General features: G+C 35.5%; 1 protein-coding gene across 20 annotated transcripts in view; it reads left to right on the top strand.

The window, feature by feature from the left end:
* Nucleotides 1–19,911, top strand: part of LOC110465731 (androglobin-like) — a 78,765-nt gene that overhangs the window by 43,029 nt on the left and 15,825 nt on the right. For 15 of the 20 annotated variants that reach the window (XM_021521755.1, XM_021521760.1, XM_021521750.1 and 12 more), the window contains 16 exons: nucleotides 2,182–2,218; nucleotides 2,476–2,658; nucleotides 3,571–3,594; nucleotides 4,295–4,451; nucleotides 6,163–6,277; nucleotides 6,509–6,676; nucleotides 7,156–7,297; nucleotides 7,557–7,634; nucleotides 11,077–11,106; nucleotides 13,230–13,244; nucleotides 15,602–15,638; nucleotides 15,886–15,980; nucleotides 17,035–17,128; nucleotides 17,298–17,432; nucleotides 18,965–19,118; nucleotides 19,487–19,689. In XM_021521755.1, the coding sequence (XP_021377430.1) occupies nucleotides 2,182–2,218; nucleotides 2,476–2,658; nucleotides 3,571–3,594; nucleotides 4,295–4,451; nucleotides 6,163–6,277; nucleotides 6,509–6,676; nucleotides 7,156–7,297; nucleotides 7,557–7,634; nucleotides 11,077–11,106; nucleotides 13,230–13,244; nucleotides 15,602–15,638; nucleotides 15,886–15,980; nucleotides 17,035–17,128; nucleotides 17,298–17,432; nucleotides 18,965–19,118; nucleotides 19,487–19,689 (1,667 nt within the window). Of the gene's footprint in view, nucleotides 1–2,181; nucleotides 2,219–2,475; nucleotides 2,659–3,570; nucleotides 3,595–4,294; nucleotides 4,452–6,162; nucleotides 6,278–6,508; nucleotides 6,677–7,155; nucleotides 7,298–7,556; nucleotides 7,635–8,162; nucleotides 8,181–11,076; nucleotides 11,107–13,229; nucleotides 13,245–15,601; nucleotides 15,639–15,885; nucleotides 15,981–17,034; nucleotides 17,129–17,297; nucleotides 17,433–18,964; nucleotides 19,119–19,486; nucleotides 19,690–19,911 lie in introns of all 20 variants that reach the window. The other 5 variants (XM_021521753.1, XM_021521746.1, XM_021521749.1 and 2 more) reach the window with 5 other exon arrangements.

The following is a 19,911-nucleotide window of genomic DNA, read 5'->3' as shown; positions in this document are numbered from 1 at the left end:
AGCATCTGCAATAGTGACTACTACCACAGTCCGTGCTACTACACTGGAAAAGTTAAGTAATATATTGCCTCTTTACCCAACTTCATACAGAGGTGTTTATATTATAGTAGACTGTGTTCTATATAACATGAAATGGTATTATAAGGTGCCAATGACAATAAGGAAGGAATCTGTTTTCCCTTTCTGTGTACACGTAGCTAGCAGTTTGCTCCATTAACACATTCTACTGGAGCAGGCATTCCCACTGCTAGATATATACAAAGATGATGAAGTGGTGAAGTCATTCTCTGTGATGACTTGATATATGTTAGCCTGATGTTAAACCAGGGTTCTGTTTTGGCCTGGAGTTCCCTGAAACATTTCTCTTGCCACTGAATACTGAGAGCCTTGGGTTTTGCCCTGATATTGGCGAAAAAGTGTTAGGTTAAATTTAGAGCTGATATGTTTACATTAATACTTTAAGGAACATAATAGAAATTATTGAACTATTCATTGACAGATAGCATTTTACAAGTAGTTTATTGAAAAAAAATATAATATAAAGTGATGTGCATATGACTTAATGCCTTTTACCCCTAGTTTGTAGAGATGAATAGACAGTATTTGAGCACCAGATAGAGGTATCATTTTAAACAATGGCTTGGTTTGCACTTTCGTTTTGAAGTAGAAGAAGAAATGATATGTACTTGGGCTAATGTGAGGTGTTAGAATACCCACACTTTGTTGATATGTTTATCACAGATTTACACCTATCACAATTATCACCTGCCTACCCTATGTGTGGTACGTAGGAATGAGAGGTGATAGTTCGTTGACCTTGACCTTGCAGTGAAGTTGACCTTGTATGCTTGTATATACAGAACTTGACTGCTGTGTACACCTGATCCAGGTGTTCTAAGCAGCCATATCTCTTTATCATATACTTCCCTATCAGATAGTGCCAGATACTCCTTTGCTTAAATTTATTTTGTTATAAATATCCTTGCATATAGTAGATACATTATTATATCAAGTCATTAAATCTTAGTAGTTATATAAAAACATCTGCACTAATTTCTATGCTTTCATGTTATATTCTAGCAGTCCATATTGTCTCGTTTTCTGGCTTTATATATCTACACAGCCGTCCTTGTAATTCTATTTTTTACCTTGCATGGTTCGTCTTAGTGATCTTGTGCAGTAGAATAATTATAAATGTTTGTTTACTTTTACCAATAAACTTGAAAAAGAATGTATGTAACCTGGAAGTATTTCAGCTCCGAGTTGAATTCATCAAATTTATAATGTGCTAGTCAGGATTCCGAGTAAAAGTGGACAGTCTCCAGTTGTCAGAGCGTTTGTCAGTATGTATAACACTGAGTGATTTGAACTAAAGTTTAAAAAAACATATTGAATAGATAGACTTTTACTTCTATTGATAATTAACTTAAATTATGTGAACAAACCCCCACCCACTCCAAACCCCACATAAAACATATCTGACTTCCTTCACCCGTTGATAATGAAGGAACTATTGATAAGTGATTTGTGTTTAGATCCTCGAACTGCATGAGAATACAATGTCTGCTGTTACTTGCATGCCCTAAATCACCTGCTTTTTTTGTGTACATGACTTACTGCTAAAACCTTTTTTTATTGCAAATTGTTCTACTTATCAGTAACAGCACTAACTGAAGAAAAATACATAACAAAAAAAAAAAATGTGTTTCTATGACATTAACTTTATGATTGACCGGAGATGTCTGATCAAACGTATTTTGCGTTGTAAGTTTTTAGATGGGGAAAATAAGAGTTTTAAATTTGTTTGTTAAGCACACAATCACATTACAAATGCACAGGTGTGGATTGATGTTTCGTGAAGATTTCACCGTAATGACAATGTGTTCAACATCCTTAGTCTGCTTTTATGGATAATGATTGAAAATATATCCTCCACAAAATAAATATTTGATTTATCTAGAATTATACATTACACGTGAATGTCATTTATTTAGCATTTGCATGTTACACAAATATTCTTTGTAGTTAAGCAAAATAACACCATCAACTGTCATATGAAGAAATAGGTATTAAAAGTAAATGCGCTTTGATAATGGAAAAGAAAAGCGTTATAAATGAAAAAGAAACTGCTACCTGTGTAACTGTTAAATATACTAATCAGGTAACCTTGTATTTCTACAGACTTCGGGAACAGATGACAAGTCACCCCACTATCTGTGTATCCTTACTGTTACATGTAATTAATTTAGTTATATTTTGTAAGGTTAAAATATAACAGGTTTTTAACATGTCATTTGGTATTTAATAATATTTTTCATTTTGCGGAATGGAAACCAGTAGAAAAGTGTATGTACCAGCTCTATAAACTACACTGAGATTTCTTTACTGTGTATTATATGTGTGATGATATATCATCATTACTGAAATTATCAACAAAGAATAGGAATGTAAGACAAATCCTTGACTGCTAAAAAGATGTGGATAACCTGAAGCCAACAGAAATAGTAGTGAACTTTTCCTCGTTGTCACGTTGGCATGACCCTCCACCTACACCTATGGAGGACAAGAAGTCACACACTAGTGTGAAAGGAGGCAAAGGAGGTGATAAGGACCCAGAAAAGGAACTTACTAACATTACCAGCAGTAGTGTCATGGAAGGTATGCAACAGAACTACCTTCTCATTGGTTAATGTATGAAGCCCTCCAAATTGGTGATTTACAACTGTCTTCCCGTTTGCTCATTCCTCATTGGTTAATATACAACTCCCTCCTCATTGGTTAATATACAATTCCTTCCTCATTGGTTGATTTACAACTCCCTCCTCATTGGTTAATATGCAATTCCTTCCTCATTGGTTGATATACAATCCCTTCCCATTGGTTAATATACAACTCCCTCCTCATTGGTTATTATAAAACTCACTCCTCATTAGTTAATATGAAACTCACTCCTCATTGGTTAATATGCAATTCCTCACTCACATTGGTTAGTATACAATTCCTTCCTCATTGGTTAACATAAAACTCCCTCCTCATTATTCTCTCCTCATTGGTTAATATACAAGTTAATATATAAGTTTTCTTTGAAAACCCCCCCAGACATCTTCCAATCATTTCACTCTTGCTTATAAATATAGATATGCTTAATTCCATATTGACTTGTGAATGAAGTGTAAAATACAGTAATAATTATACATTGATTTCAGCTCATGTTTGTTATTTTTCTTTTAGCAAATCATGCTTACATAAACTTAGTTTTGTGAAAGACAAATGGTTTTGGATAAAAATTAGATGTAATTCAAATCAATACAAATGGTTGATGAAAGATTGAATTTTAATAACTGCCACATACAAAATTTGATCTTTCAATCAGATTTTTGATTGCAATGACAGAAAGTCTTTCCTTTCCAGAGATCATTTTGTTTCTTCCTTTATCTATTTTTCCAATTTCATTTGGGAAAATAGAGTGAAGAACACTTGTTTTCATGGAAAGTAATGACTTTAACCTTGAATTTATGGTCACATTTTATTATGTTTTTATCAAAAACACTTTGTCGTTAATGCTAACAGAGGACCTTGTGTATCTGACTGAAGGTAAGATGGTGCCTGTGGTTTCGTCAGTTCCTCAACACTGACAAATAGTTTTCATCTCTTATTTGTAGTTTTTTTTCCCAAATAAATTTTGTGTAGTGGAGACTTGGTGAAGGTGTGTCTGGAACAAATCATAAAGTCAATTCTAATTGAGGGTTGAAAGGACATTCACTGAAAAAATAGAAGTTTGTGTATTTTTATTTTTGAAATTCCTCCCATTAGTTGGTGGTGTCAATTTGTTTTTAAGTTTTGTGTTTCCACTTTTTCAGTTTGCATTGTAAACATGGTGACTTGTATTTTTTGTTTGGTTGTGAGCGTTTTGGTGTCAGTCTAGTTCAGTTTAAACTTGTACTTCTGGATGATCATTTCAAAATCAAGACTTGGATAACATGTTCCTGATGTTGTACTTTTTTAATGGTTGACTGTTGAGTTTCAGCCACTCATTATACATTGTTGGATCAAGTGTTGGATCATACACGAAGAACACACCTGAGCTGTGTAGTAATATAACCATGCTTTAATTTGGTCTAGATTTCCCACATCATGATATGAAGACCGTTTATTAACAAATAAAATCAAACTGCTGTTATAAGACCTTGTTTTTGTGAAAAAACACAAAAGAAAGTATTTTATAATATCAGTGAGTGAAGATATGACCTGCCCAGTTGTTTGCACACTGTACTGACAGCCTTGTTTTGTACAGGGTCGGTGGTAGGAATGGAGACCAAAGTGCCACCTGTAGTCCACCCAGGATCATTGATTGCCGAGCCGTACTCATGGAAAAGTCTGGTAACCGGACAGCCCATTCTACGCCTGCGTTCTACAGCCACCCGAGCTGCAGTGTTGAACCTCCCAGCAGGGTAGGTAACGGCCACTAACGTACACACAGAATATACCACAATCATCGGATGGCTGTCAATTCAGATGTCATTGTACAAACCTACACAACATTGACATTGGGAATATTCTAATCAAGACTTGAAAATTGATTTGTGAAATAATGCAATATGTAAAAAAATAATGTCAATCAAATAATGTTGATCTAAGCATTATACCCAAGCCATATATATATAGCATACCATGTTACTGGTTTGATATCTAAACACTTACCAAAGTACATTGTGTGACTGTATAATCTGGTTTGATATCTAAACACTTACCAAAGTACATTGTGTAACTGTATAATCTGGTTTGATATCTAAACACTTACCAAAGTACATTGTGTAACTGTATAATCTGGTTTGATATCTAAACACTTACCAAAGTACATTGTGTAACTGTATAATCTGGTTTGATATCTAAACACTTACCAAAGTACATTGTGTAACTGTATAATCTGGTTTGATATCTAAACACTTACCAAAGTACATTGTGTAACTGTATAATCTGGTTTGATATCTAAACACTTACCAAAGTACATTGTGTAACTGTATAATCTGGTTTGATATCTAAACACTTACCAAAGTACATTGTGTAACTGTATAATCTGGTTTGATATCTAAACACTTACCAAAGTACATTGTGTAACTGTATAATCTGGTTTGATATCTAAACACTTACCAAAGTACATTGTGTAACTGTATAATCTGGTTTGATATCTAAACACTTACCAAAGTACATTGTGTAACTGTATAATCTGGTTTGATATCTAAACACTTACCAAAGTACATTGTGTAACTGTATAATCTGGTTTGATATCTAAACACTTACCAAAGTACATTGTGTAACTGTATAATCTGGTTTGATATCTAAACACTTACCAAAGTACATTGTGTAACTGTATAATCTGGTTTGATATCTAAACACTTACCAAAGTACATTGTGTAACTGTATAATCTGGTTTGATATCTAAACACTTACCAAAGTACATTGTGTAACTGTATAATCTGGTTTGATATCTAAACACTTACCAAAGTACATTGTGTAACTGTATAATCTGGTTTGATATCTAAACACTTACCAAAGTACATTGTGTAACTGTATAATCTGGTTTGATATCTAAACACTTACCAAAGTACATTGTGTAACTGTATAATCTGGTTTGATATCTAAACACTTACCAAAGTACATTGTGTAACTGTATAATCTGGTTTGATATCTAAACACTTACCAAAGTACATTGTGTAACTGTATAATCTGGTTTGATATCTAAACACTTACCAAAGTACATTGTGTAACTGTATAATCTGGTTTGATATCTAAACACTTACCAAAGTACATTGTGTAACTGTATAATCTGGTTTGATATCTAAACACTTACCAAAGTACATTGTGTAACTGTATAATCTGGTTTGATATCTAAACACTTACCAAAGTACATTGTGTAACTGTATAATCTGGTTTGATATCTAAACACTTACCAAAGTACATTGTGTAACTGTATAATCTGGTTTGATATCTAAACACTTACCAAAGTACATTGTGTAACTGTATAATCTGGTTTGATATCTAAACACTTGCCAAAGTACATTGTGTGACTGTATAATCTGGTTTGATATCTAAACACTTACCAAAGTACATTGTGTATCTATGTAATCTTGATTGACATCTTCCATGCTGTGTTTTGTACAGGCGCCATGTGCTGCGGTTCCAGATGACGGCCCCACTCGGCCACCATGTACACCTCTGCTCCACAACACCCTTTGTCTTTGGTGACGAGGAAACAGTAATGGCACAGCTCACCAAGGTAACAGTTAGCATACTGTCTCTAAATGTACTTATACATATCAGGATTGCCCTAACATTAATACATTTATCTTTTACTTATTAGAGACATATGTAAAAGATATCCATTGTAGTAAAGGGTATATGGTCCTTGAAAAGAGTCTGTTCAGAAATATAGTTAATATATATATACTGAGATATGTGTGTTTGAGGAATAAAACCATTACTTTATGTGTATCTAAATAATTTACAGGAGAGCTGTAGGTTTGTGGACAATGCCACGCAAGTAATGAACAGCATTGGCAAGTGTATCACCTATTTCAACGACCGTGAGGCCTTCAAACAGGCCTGGGAAGAACTTGTCAACTACCACTGTCCGTACCGGCACGACAAACTTATGTCAAAGTCTAATCACTTCAAGGTAGGCAATAAAACTCTGAGTAACTTGTCAACTACCACGGTCCGTACCGGCATGACAAACTTATGTCAAAGGCTAATCACTTCAAGGTAGGCAATAAAACTAAGAGTAACTTGTCAACTACCAAGGTCCGTACCGGCACGACAAACTTATGTCAAAGGCTAATCACTTCAAGGTAGGCAATATAACTAGGAGTAACTTGTCAACTACCGCTGTCCGTACCGGCACGACAAACTTATGTCTAAGGCTAATCACTTCAAGGTAGGCAATAAAACTCTGAGTAACTTGTCAACTACCACTGTCTGTACGGGCACGACAAACTTATGTCTAAGGTTTATCACTTCAAGGTTGGCAATAAAACTAGGAGTAACTTGTCAACTACCACTGTCCTTACCGGCAAGTAACAAAACAATTTAAAAGACTTTACATCAACAAAAATTGTTAGTTCTATTTTAAAATGTTGAAATGATTGATTATTACAGATCTTTAATGATGCCCTGTACAATACCCTGAGGAAGTGTCTGTCGGACATCGCCACCCAGGACCTGGCCTTTGCCTGGAGAGCGTTCACATTTGATGCCACCACCAAAAACATCCTTGGTCTGCCATCCAGCAGTAGGCCCAGTATGTTGTTGTACAAAACACTGCTTCTAGAGTTTAAAGTCGGATTAAAGAGGAGTTTTAACACGAATAGTTTTCATATGGAAACTTCTTTTCAATTTTGAAATTGTCAAAACTTTACACATGAGGAATTAGTGTGTCAGAGAGAAAGACAATAATTTTTATTTTTTATTTATTTGTTTCATTAAACAAAGTAATGCTTTGTAGTACTTTGATCAGGTCTAAACCTAAAGTAATATTTCGATTTGTGAACTTTGTTTAGCGACTGGTATGACAAGTCATAGAGGATCTGCAAAACCGTCCAAAGACCAGGGCAAGGAGAAGGATAAAGATAAGAAACGTAAGGATTCCACAATGTGTTGTATGTCCCCGGTCCTTACCCTGTCCATGTCGGGTGTCTGGTTGTCTTGGTTTGTTGGTCCCCGGTCTGTGCTTCCTTGGTCATATCACCCTGTATTATAATATCACTGTATGTAACAAAGCATGTCATTACTCCGTCACTATGTACTCATAACTTTGCATGGCTAAATTATGATTATATATATATCAATGCATGAGGTTCATGTGTGTGTAACCCATTACTGTAATGCCTATTGTAGACATCTAGGACCACAACTTGTCTAAAGAATTTAAACTTTTCTAAAAAGAAAAAAAAGTTGTTACTTTACTGTTTAATTGACATACAATTTTTTCATTTTTTCATTGGAATATAAAATAATTGACATTAAAAAAACAAAACATTTTAACATATTATTATATTAAAAAATTAAACACTATATTTAAAAAAACAATTTAGGTTTACATTGGATTGTTGTACTCTATTGATTTGATAGATATTTAATGGTATTAGCAATGTGTTTCCATGCAGGCATGTCAATTTCTCATGGTAAAGTATTCTTCACTTTCAGTAGTGATGTATAAACAGGAACCATAACTCTTGTCTGTTCTCGTTGTCTTCTCATGTTCTTGACTCACGGGTATGTTCTCAATAGATAGTACCATGTAATGTTATCAAACAGACTTTTTTCTATTCAATCCGTTTGATTTGTTAATTAGTTGCTAAGACAGTATCATGATAATAGGACAGTGTCGGGACAGTTTGATGATAATGGGACAGTGTCGGGACAGTTTGATGATAATAAGACAGTGTCAGGACAGTTTGATGATAATGGGACAGTGTCGGGACGGTTTGATGATAATAGGACAGTGTCGGTACAGTTTGGTGATAATAGGACAGTGTCGGTACAGTTTGATGATAATAGGACAGTTTCGGGACAGTTTGATGATAATAGGACAGTGTAGGGACAGTTTGATGATAATAGGACAGTGTCGTGACAGTTTGATGATAATAGGACAACGTCGGGTTCGATGATAATAGGACAGTATTGATAACGATAAGGACAGTATCAAGGACTGTGAGTATTGATGAAAATGAGGACAACATCGATGAAAATGAAGACAGTATCCATGATGATTAGGACAGTATCAACAATAATTAGGACAGTATCGATGATGATAATTAGGACAGTATCAATGATGATTAGGACAGTATTGATGATGATTAGGACAGTATCAATGATAAGGACAGATAGGACAGTGTCGGTACAGTTTGATGATAATAGGGCAGTGTCGGGACAGTTTGGTGATAATAGGACAGTGTCGGTACAGTTTGAAGATAATAGGACAGTGTCGGGACAGTTTGATGATAAAAGGACAGTGTCGGGACAGTTTGATGATAATAAGACAGTGTCAGGACAGTTTGATGATAATGGGACAGTGTCGGGACAGGTTGATGATAATAGGACAACGTCGGGTTCGATGATAATAGGACAGGATTGATAACGATAAGGACAGTATCAAGGACTGTGAGTATTGATGAAAATGAGGACAACATCGATGAAAATGAAGACAGTATCCATGATGATTAGGACAGTATCAACAATAATTAGGACAGTATCGATGATGATAATTAGGACAGTATCTCACGGGTATGTTCTCAATAGATAGTACCATGTAATGTTATCAAACAGACTTTTTTCTATTCAATCCGTTTGATTTGTTAATTAGTTGCTAAGACAGTATCATGATAATAGGACAGTGTCGGGACAGTTTGATGATAAAGGGACAGTGTCGGGACAGTTTGATGATAATAGGACAACGTCGGGGTCGATGATAATAGGGCAGGATTGATAACGATAAGGACAGTATCAAGGACTGTGAGTATTGATGAAAATGAGGACAACATCGATGAAAATGAAGACAGTATCCATGATGATTAGGACAGTATCAACAATAATTAGGACAGTATCGATGATGATAATTAGGACAGTATCTCACGGGTATGTTCTCAATAGATAGTACCATGTAATGTTATCAAACAGACTTTTTTCTATTCAATCCGTTTGATTTGTTAATTAGTTGCTAAGACAGTATCATGATAATAGGACAGTGTCGGGACCGTTTGATGATAATGGGACAGTGTCGGGACAGGTTGATGATAATAGGACAACGTCGGGTTCGATGATAGTAGGACAGTATTGATAACGATAAGGACAGTATCAAGGACTGTGAGTATTGATGAAAATGAGGACAACATCGATGAAAATGAAGACAGTATCCATGATGATTAGGACAGTATCAACAATAATTAGGACAGTATCGATGATGATAATTAGGACAGTATCTCACGGGTATGTTCTCAATAGATAGTACCATGTAATGTTATCAAACAGACTTTTTTCTATTCAATCCGTTTGATTTGTTAATTAGTTGCTAAGACAGTATCATGATAATAGGACAGTGTCGGGACAGTTTGATGATAATAGGACAACGTCGGGTTCGATGATAATAGGACAGTATTGATAACGATAAGGACAGTATCAAGGACTGTGAGTATTGATGAAAATGAGGACAACATCGATGAAAATGAAGACAGTATCCATGATGATTAGGACAGTATCAACAATAATTAGGACAGTATCGATGATGATAATTAGGACAGTATCAATGATGATTAGGACAGTATCGATGATAATTAGGACAGTATCAATGATGATTAGGACAGTATCAATGATGATTAGGACAGTATTGATGATGATTAGGACAGTATCAATGATAAGGACAGTATCAATAATGATTAGGACAGTATCAATGATAATGATTAGGACAGTATCAATGATGATTAGGACAGTATCAATGATAAGGACAGTATCAATGATGATGATTAGGACAGTATCAATGATGATTAGGACAGTATCAATGATAATAAGGACAGTATCAATGATGATAATTAGGACTGTATCAATGATGATTGGGACAGTATCAATGATGATGATTAGGACAGTATCAATGATGATTAGGACAGTATCGATGATGATAATAAGGACAGTATCAATGATGATAATTAGGACTGTATCAATGATGATTAGGACAGTATAGAGTATGATGAGGACAGTATCAACAATAATAAGGACCCTATTGATAATATTAAGGATGTTATCAATGATGTGTCATTTATGATTAGACTGATGACATTAATGTTAATTATGCTAACTCCTACATTTACCCTGGGTGATGGACTATGTGGTGAAGGTTTAAAAGGTGTTGGCTCCTTCAAATAAACTCACTGTTAGATTGATCTCCTTCTACTCTTTACATTTATATATAGAAGGTACTACTAACATATTTATCATTTTTTCATATCCAACTCCATTATATATATAACCGTTGCATGTGGACATTGGCCCCCTTATATATTGACTGTATACCTTACCTCTCTGTAGGAGTTACACAACAGGAGGTCAAACCACAAGGTAACGCCATTTATACACCATATACGTCACCATTTATACACCATATACGTCACCAGTTATACCCTTCCGAGTGCTAGAATTTTGCTTGGACATATTTTTTGGTCATAGGCTTCTTATCAGATTAAAACACTCTCCTTTTGCTTATCCTTAAATTTGCAAGTTTTGATTTTGACCAAACCTTTAGCCAATTCTTTGTATCCTGATGGTGACTCGGGAAACGTCAATTAACATTTAGCTGTAGCCTTTCTAGATATTAACAATGAGACCACATTTTTTATCCATTTTCAGATAAGTGAAAAGAGAAAAGTTGTGTTTTTGTAAATATGTGTTTTTTAGATTTGTTTCTGTCAATAGTTTAACTCTGATAGTTACATGACTAATTGTGTTACTGTTGGATGGTAACCCTTACAGATTTAGGCACGGCCAGATGTAAAATATCTACCAGTTGTGTAGAGTGTGTAATATCGGAGCAACAGAGCTAGGATGTCATTTCTAATTCAGATTATTTCATAGAAAGAATTATGTATTTCACGCTTCATATTCAAGGAGAAATTTGCACTGATTATTAGCTTGCTTGTGTAGTTTTTAGGATTGAGATGTACACTAGCTATTAGAATTTATAACGAATTATAATCATCATCTATAATACTGCTTCGTACCACCAGTAACATAATTAATCCATTGTCAGGGAATCACGGTAGGTGAATACTTACCTTGGGAATGGATTTCACCATTTGGGAGTGTTTTTTGATAAGAATATCTGCTTGTGTTTAGTGATGTCTACTTGGTGAGGCAGGAATACTTACCTTGGGAATGGGTTTCACCATTTGGGAGTGTTTTTTGATAAGAATATCTGCTTGTGTTTAGTGATGTCCACTTGGTGAGGCAGATCACCACTATATAAAGTAGTAGTTAATACATGATAAACACTTAGTCCCAAACTATTCTCATGGTTTGTTATGAGAGCAATTATCTCATCACAAGCACATGGATGAAATTGAAATGTCACCACAGGTACCAGTGGACTCATTGACAGATTTTATCTACAGGCAAGTGTAAACGCTAAACACCTCGTTGAGAATCTAAATATGTATCTAACATAGGACAAGGAATATCTGCCATGGGAATACCAGGATTGGTGTACTGGTACCGGTGTACTGCCATAATATCTAATAGTCAATTTGTCTACAGTATGTGTCTTACCCAGCATAGGTGATATTGGAATCAGTTTTTTCGATTTGGACATCAGTTGCACAGTGATTTAGAAAAAATATTTATTTACATATAATTTACTACATGAAATTAAAACCATTTAGACTGGAATTAGAATGTTTGACTTTTCTGGGCAGTTACAAGGTGACAGTGTTTTAGTGTTTTACAACTTTCTATGTGGATGTAGGTGTAGAATTTACCTAGTTTTACTAAAACAATGGAGTGACTTTATGCATACATAGTTTTAATTATCAGGTGGTACATAATTTTCCTGATGATTGAAACACTGATTGAGATTATTGCATATATGTAAATGAGTCCAACTGTATGAAAGTTCTATATAACTAAAAATTAAATCTTCGCATTCATAGTGTCAGTTTGACAATTTTCATTGAAATTAAATTTTTATAACCATTTTTTTTTAAAATTAATTTACTACATACTTCAGTTTTACATGCCTCATATTAATATAAATGTAATGCTTTCATGTTTTCTGTTGATATCATTTGTTTCTTTACCAACAGCTTGACATATATAAATACTGGGCATAATATTATCACAAAATCGAACAAGTCTGTTACAATTATGTCTGACTTTACTATATACCCTGAGAAACAAGAGTTTAACTGTACCAGATCAGTTATCTCTCTAATCATTCGTTTGTAACCCCTCAACTTTTCTAAACCTTGTCTTACCGCTTATTTATATAAAAAAAATAAAGCCTATTTATAACCTCACAACCATGCTAAAGCTTTGTTTATGAACCAACAATCCCTTCTATGCCCTTTGTAACCCCTGAACCCTAGTTTATTACCTGTAAGAATCCTAAACATGTTCCAGCTTGAGTAATGCCCCTTCACAGCCTACAATGTTTTAATATGTGTTTTTCTTTTCTGCATGCCTCCCTGTAGAAACATCAGTAGAGGGTATGTCAGTTTTACCTACATTGTCTAACATGTGGTTGCTACTTTTGTTTGATTGATTTGTATTGTGTATGTATGCATGTATATTATGTGATGGGTTTAGCTATTGTTACAGTGAAACTTGTTTGTTTGATGGACTCTGGCAGAAAATCAAGTCATTGCAAATATTCAAGCTTAAGACCTCATTCTGACTGTTTAAGTAATATATCTAGCAATATGTGCTAGTTTATTATCTTAAATCAGTAATATCCGCTTTGGTGAATATCCACCCATCTTTAAAATCCAAGGGTTCTACTCCAGATATAGCTCTCTCACCATCAGAACATGTCATGGTATTATATAAGGCTCACCATTAGCCATTTGATTGGTCCAGAAAAAGAATCTCACCAATCACTAGGCTGATATCTTACCCTTTGAAGTTAACACAAAAGCTACACCCAAATCAAAGCCAGTCAATTTTACCCATATGCTGGTGTGTGATTCCTTTAATCTTGTATCAAAGAGATACAGGTAAACAGGATACTATAACAGTCCAGACTAGTCAACTCGTATAATCCACTAAGTGACATGTATAGAACCTCCACTTTTGTCATGACATATTCCAAGGGTGTGGAGAAGATAGATACATAAGGTGTGGCACCCATGGATTTCTAAGGTGTTTTCACTCTAATGATGATTAAAACCTCTTGCATCAAAGTTAGGTGAGCATTTAATATCTTTCTTTTTTATATGTAATTATCATGTCCAAAACAATGCTCATAAAATCTTGATTAGCCTTTATAAAATCTTTGCCACACATTACTATTGAGATTATGGGGGAGTGGTAGGTAGTATTAGCCTGTGGCTTGTTACAATTCTAGTTTGAAGTAAGTTTGTTTTGCTTTGTGTTTTCCTACCACTGTTGAACACATTACAAGCAGAAAATGTTTTAAAGTAGAATAATGTAGAATAATGTATAAAAAAAAATCAAAGACCAAAACAATTTAAACAAACTGTCTTATAATTATAAGACATGAATAAATAGAATTTTCCACTTAAATGAAAAATATTTAATGTACAAGGTACCAGACAGTAAATATAAGGTATGGGTCAGGTAATGTAAGGTACCCGACAGTAAATATAAGGTATAGGCCAGGTATTGTAAGGTACCAGACAGTAAATATAAGGTATGGGCCAGGTAATGTAAGGTTCCAGACAGTTAATATTAGGCATGGGCCAGGTAATGTAAGGTACCAGACAGTTAATATTAGGCATGGACCAGGTAATGTAAGGTACCAGACAGTTAATATTAGGCATGGGTCAGGTAATGTAAGGTACCCGACAGTAAATATAAGGTATAGGCCAGGTATTGTAAGGTACCAGACAGTAAATATAAGGTATGGGCCAGGTAATGTAAGGTATCAGACAGTTAATATTAGGCATGGACCAGGTAATGTAAGGTACCAGACATTTAATATAATTAACGGCATGGTAAGGAAAGGTAACAGACAGTTATTATAAGGAACTGGCCAGGTAATGTAAGGTGATAGACAGTTAATATAAGATATGGGCCAGGTAATGTAAGTTAATTGCCAGACAGTTAATATAAGATATGGGCCAGGTACAGTAAGGTTCCAGACAAGATTCACTGTAATTTGTTTGACATATATTTTTATCATTGATGAATGATTTTTTAAACAGAAATTGGTATTAAAAGTTTATATTTCATTTTAAAGGGTTCAAATTTAAGCTATACTCTTTTTGTATTTAGTTTATGTTTTTGAGATTCATCCTGAACTTTATAATAGACTTCTGGAAAAAACCTATCATTACCAAATATTTTGTTGTGCTGCAAGAGAATCATACACACAAGTGACCTCATATAATAAAACATACACAGTGATTGTAGGAAGCAAGTTTCAGGATGTTTCTCTGGTATTGAGGATTAGATTTATGTGTTGGTGGTGTGGCGTGTTTGGCTAACTAGATAAGTAGAGGTCAGAGGTCAAATATAGTCCTTAACTAATGGGTTGATAATATTCAGATGGTGATATATGGTAGTCCTTATTTTAAATTATTTAAATTTTGTATATTTCATTGAAAAGGTGTTTTTTCTGCAGAAAGGACCTAAAATGTGAAGTACTAAACATGTACATTTAAAATCACTTCTAACATTATTTTATGAAGAATAATGATAACTACTTAGTAAATGTACATGTAAAGCATTAACAAGGATTGATACGGGCCACATTTATATGATGAATTATATTATTCTATCTTCGTTCCATCACATGACTTTGAACATCGTCTGTTTTACAGGAATGTTATGGGTGTGCATTATATTTGTTCCATTACATTACTCTGAAGCTTGTTTGTTTTAGGGGAAGCAGATAAAGTAGAAAATCCTTGGGCAAATAGGTAAGTTGTTTAGTGTTTTGTATGGGGTAGATGTCAAATGAGAAAATTTGAGGTGTTTGTTTATGTTAATCATGTTGTGATGGAAAAAGATCAGATGATTATATTTAATCAATTCACAATTTTGCATTTCTTGTCTATGTTTAATATCTAACACCAAAAATACCGACCCCATGACCTAACAAACCTAATAATATAATACTAAGTCTGACACTGTATCCAGAATGAACATGTTTTTGCTCCACAACAGGGAACCCACAACCGAGGAACAGATAGCTGCCATCAAGATCCAGAAGGTCGGCAAAGGATATGTTGTACGGAAGCTTCTTAACGCCCGCACACCTGGTACGTATCAAAAGGGGACGTTTCCCGCACACCTGGTAGGTATCAAAAGGGGACGTTTCCCGCACACCTGGTAGGTATCAAAAGGGGACATTTACCGCACACCTGGTAGGTATCAAAAGGGGACGTTTCCCGCACACCTGGTACGTATCAAAAGGGGACGTTTCCCGCACACCTGGTATGTATCAAAAGGGGACGTTTACCGCACACCTGGTAGGTATCAAAAGGGGATGTTTCCCGCACACCTGGTACGTATCAAAAGGGGGCGTTTCCCGCACACCTGGTATGTATCAAAAGGGGACGTTTCCCGCACACCTGGTAGGTATCAAAAGGGGATGTTTCCCGCACACCTGGTACGTATCAAAAGGGGGCGTTTCCCGCACACCTGGTATGTATCAAAAGGGGGCGTTTCCCGCACACCTGGTAGGTATCAAAAGGGGATGTTTCCCGCACACCTGGTACGTATCAAAAGGGGGCGTTTCCCGCACACCTGGTATGTATCAAAAGGGGGCGTTTCCCGCACACCTGGTAGGTATCAAAAGGGGATGTTTCCCGCACACCTGGTACGTATCAAAAGGGGGCGTTTCCCGCACACCTGGTATGTATCAAAAGGGGACGTTTCCCGCACACCTGGTACGTATCAAAAGTGGAGGACGTTTGATGTGAACATCCTGTTTTGACTTCATTCATTAAGAACAAAACAGCTGTACCATCATATATACACCATTATTTCAGGCTCAGGAAATGTGGAACTTTTAACTTTGTTGGTTTGTCTTTGGAAAGTATTTTTGCACTTTGTTTATTAGCTATTTCTATCCAACTTGTGTGAGATTTAAAAGCTAATCTGCAAATTCTAGCATTGCTGAACTTTAAATATCACCACATTTTAAATGCATGCATCTGTACTTTGTGCCAATAAGTTTGAATATAATACTTGGAATTCATGAATGGCTCTTGACAGTCACTAAAGATCAAAGAAACAGGTGTAAATTGCTGTATAATGTGGTTCTTGTCAATCACAAGGATTGGAGTCCAGATTGTATTTCATTGATTACAGGGACGGAGGAAAACACAAGAGCTATGGAAGCACTACAAAAGTCCTGGGCCATCCTGGAACAAAACATTGAACAGAATGGCCTGTATCTCTTCAGGTAGGTCAGCTTTAGGTGTCAATCTGGCTTGGAACTGTATCAATCTCATGATGTCAGTATTTACAAGAAGTAATTATATATTCATGAAAGGATACAAGGGGACCCAAATGCAGGTATGACTGCTTGTTGTCAATAGCTAAAAAACTGATAGGTTTTCATATTCTTTTAGGTACATGTTCAAACTGGACCCTGACATAATGTCCAAGTACCCATTCTACCAGGACGAGTGGAACAAGATCTCGTACGCAGACTACACAGGGCAGTACCCAGACCAGCCAGCCAATAACTGGTTTGTTGTGTTCAGGTCAGTAGTCCATTATTGGCCAAAAATTGGTATAGAGCAATCCTGTTTGGATGTAATCTATGAAGTCTCATTTTGTAGCTTCAGAGACAAAGATACATACATATCACTATATAGTTACTTATCACATTTAATTCTGGGACAAGCTCCAAGAACTAGGCTGTAAAAGTATTTGATTAAGAATGTAAAACAATGTTACAAATAAAGTAAGCACTGTAACAAAGTAGGACATGTCCCCTGAGAACAATGTTACAGATATAGTAAGCACTTTAACAAAGTAGGACATGTCCCCTGAGAACAATGTTACAGATATAGTAAGCACTTTAACAAAGTAGGACATGTCCCCTGAGAACAATGTTACAGATATAGTAAGCACTTTAACAAAGTAGGACATGTCCCCTGAGAACAATGTTACAGATATAGTAAGCACTTTAACAAAGTAGGACATGTCCCCTGAGAACAATGTTACAGATATAGTAAGCACTTTAACAAAGTAGGACATGTCCCCTGAGAACAATGTTACAGATATAGTAAGCACTTTAACAAAGTAGGACATGTCCCCTGAGAACAATGTTACAGATATAGTAAGCACTTTAACAAAGTAGGACATGTCCCCTGAGAACAATGTTACAGATATAGTAAGCACTTTAACAAAGTAGGACATGTCCCCTGAGAACAATGTTACAGATATAGTAAGCACTTTAACAAAGTAGGACATGTCCCCTGAGAACAATGTTACAGATATAGTAAGCACTTTAACAAAGTAGGACATGTCCCCTGAGAACAATGTTACAGATATAGTAAGCACTTTAACAAAGTAGGACATGTCCCCTGAGAACAATGTTACAGATATAGTAAGCACTTTAACAAAGTAGGACATGTCCCCTGAGAACAATGTTACAGATATAGTAAGCACTTTAACAAAGTAGGACATGTCCCCTGAGAACAATGTTACAGATATAGTAAGCACTTTAACAAAGTAGGACATGTCCCCTGAGAACAATGTTACAGATATAGTAAGCACTTTAACAAAGTAGGACATGTCCCCTGAGAACAATGTTACAGATATAGTAAGCACTTTAACAAAGTAGGACATGTCCCCTGAGAACAATGTTACAGATATAGTAAGCACTTTAACAAAGTAGGACATGTCCCCTGAGAACAATGTTACAGATATAGTAAGCACTTTAACAAAGTAGGACATGTCCCCTGAGAACAATGTTACAGATATAGTAAGCACTTTAACAAAGTAGGACATGTCCCCTGAGAACAATGTTACAGATATAGTAAGCACTTTAACAAAGTAGGACATGTCCCCTGAGAACAATGTTACAGATATAGTAAGCACTTTAACAAAGTAGGACATGTCCCCTGAGAACAATGTTACAGATATAGTAAGCACTTTAACAAAGTAGGACATGTCCCCTGAGAACAATGTTACAGATATAGTAAGCACTTTAACAAAGTAGGACATGTCCCCTGAGAACAATGGTGTTGTCCACCAATGTATATGTTGTGCCTGCTGTGTGTTTTAGGGAGATATTCTACGTACTGGAGGAGATGCTGGTAGTACCCAAGCTGTATGTGCCAATCAACACATGCATGCTGAGAGTGATTAACAATGATAACGGGGAGGAGATCCCCAAGGTCTTCCAGCGAGTCGCCCCCTACGTCTACAAGAAAAACAAGGTCTGTTAATGCAACTACACTTTTCTTTTTCCATTACCATTTGCTCTTCATTGGCTAGAAATATTTTAGGGTTTTGTTACCGTTGAGGAAAAGTTATATATGAAATGTGGCAAAATATCCAATATTATGTTTTTACTTGTTACTTACATGTCAACAAAATTCTGAACTATTTACAAGATATTTTTTATATAGAAGAGAAAACAAAATTCCTCTTAATTATAAATTTGTGACATTATGAAATCAAGAAATGCTGGGATAATGGTTTCATGTACATTATGTCTACTAGGATCCCTCTCTGGGCCTTTGCTCAGAGGTACAAATCTCTCTGAGAGAATTGAAAAGGTTCACATGCATGTTTATGCTTACAGAAAGGCTACACATTTGTGGCTGAAGCCAGGACCACAGAGATGCCATTGGCTGCCAACAAGTGGAGGATGCGTCTGATTGGCTCCCTAAGTCCTCTACCGGCACCACAGAAGAATGAGAAGAATGAAGTTACATGTAACTCGACGTTCCATGTTCGAGAACTCAAGGACTACTACATACCAAACCCTAAGGATGTGATCTTCAGGTAAGTGACTGCATTGTGACTAATAATGACTAATGGCAGACTACAACAGAAACAAAATATTATTGTTTATATTGAAACGATTCAGGTTCATGAAACTCATTCATTTGACCATTTTATGTCATTAGTGGTTTGATGAAAACAATTTTTGGACAAATAAGATGGCGTGAGAAATTTTAATTATAGATTTGGTTTATTTAATAAGGGAGTTTTATTGACAGATTG

The sequence above is a fragment of the Mizuhopecten yessoensis genome, unplaced genomic scaffold (assembly GCF_002113885.1).
Source record: "Mizuhopecten yessoensis strain PY_sf001 unplaced genomic scaffold, ASM211388v2 scaffold11099, whole genome shotgun sequence".
Classification (NCBI taxonomy): Eukaryota; Metazoa; Mollusca; class Bivalvia; order Pectinida; family Pectinidae; genus Mizuhopecten; species Mizuhopecten yessoensis.
Note: the sequence above shows the minus strand (reverse complement) of the source record. Positions and strands in the feature narration are given on the sequence as shown.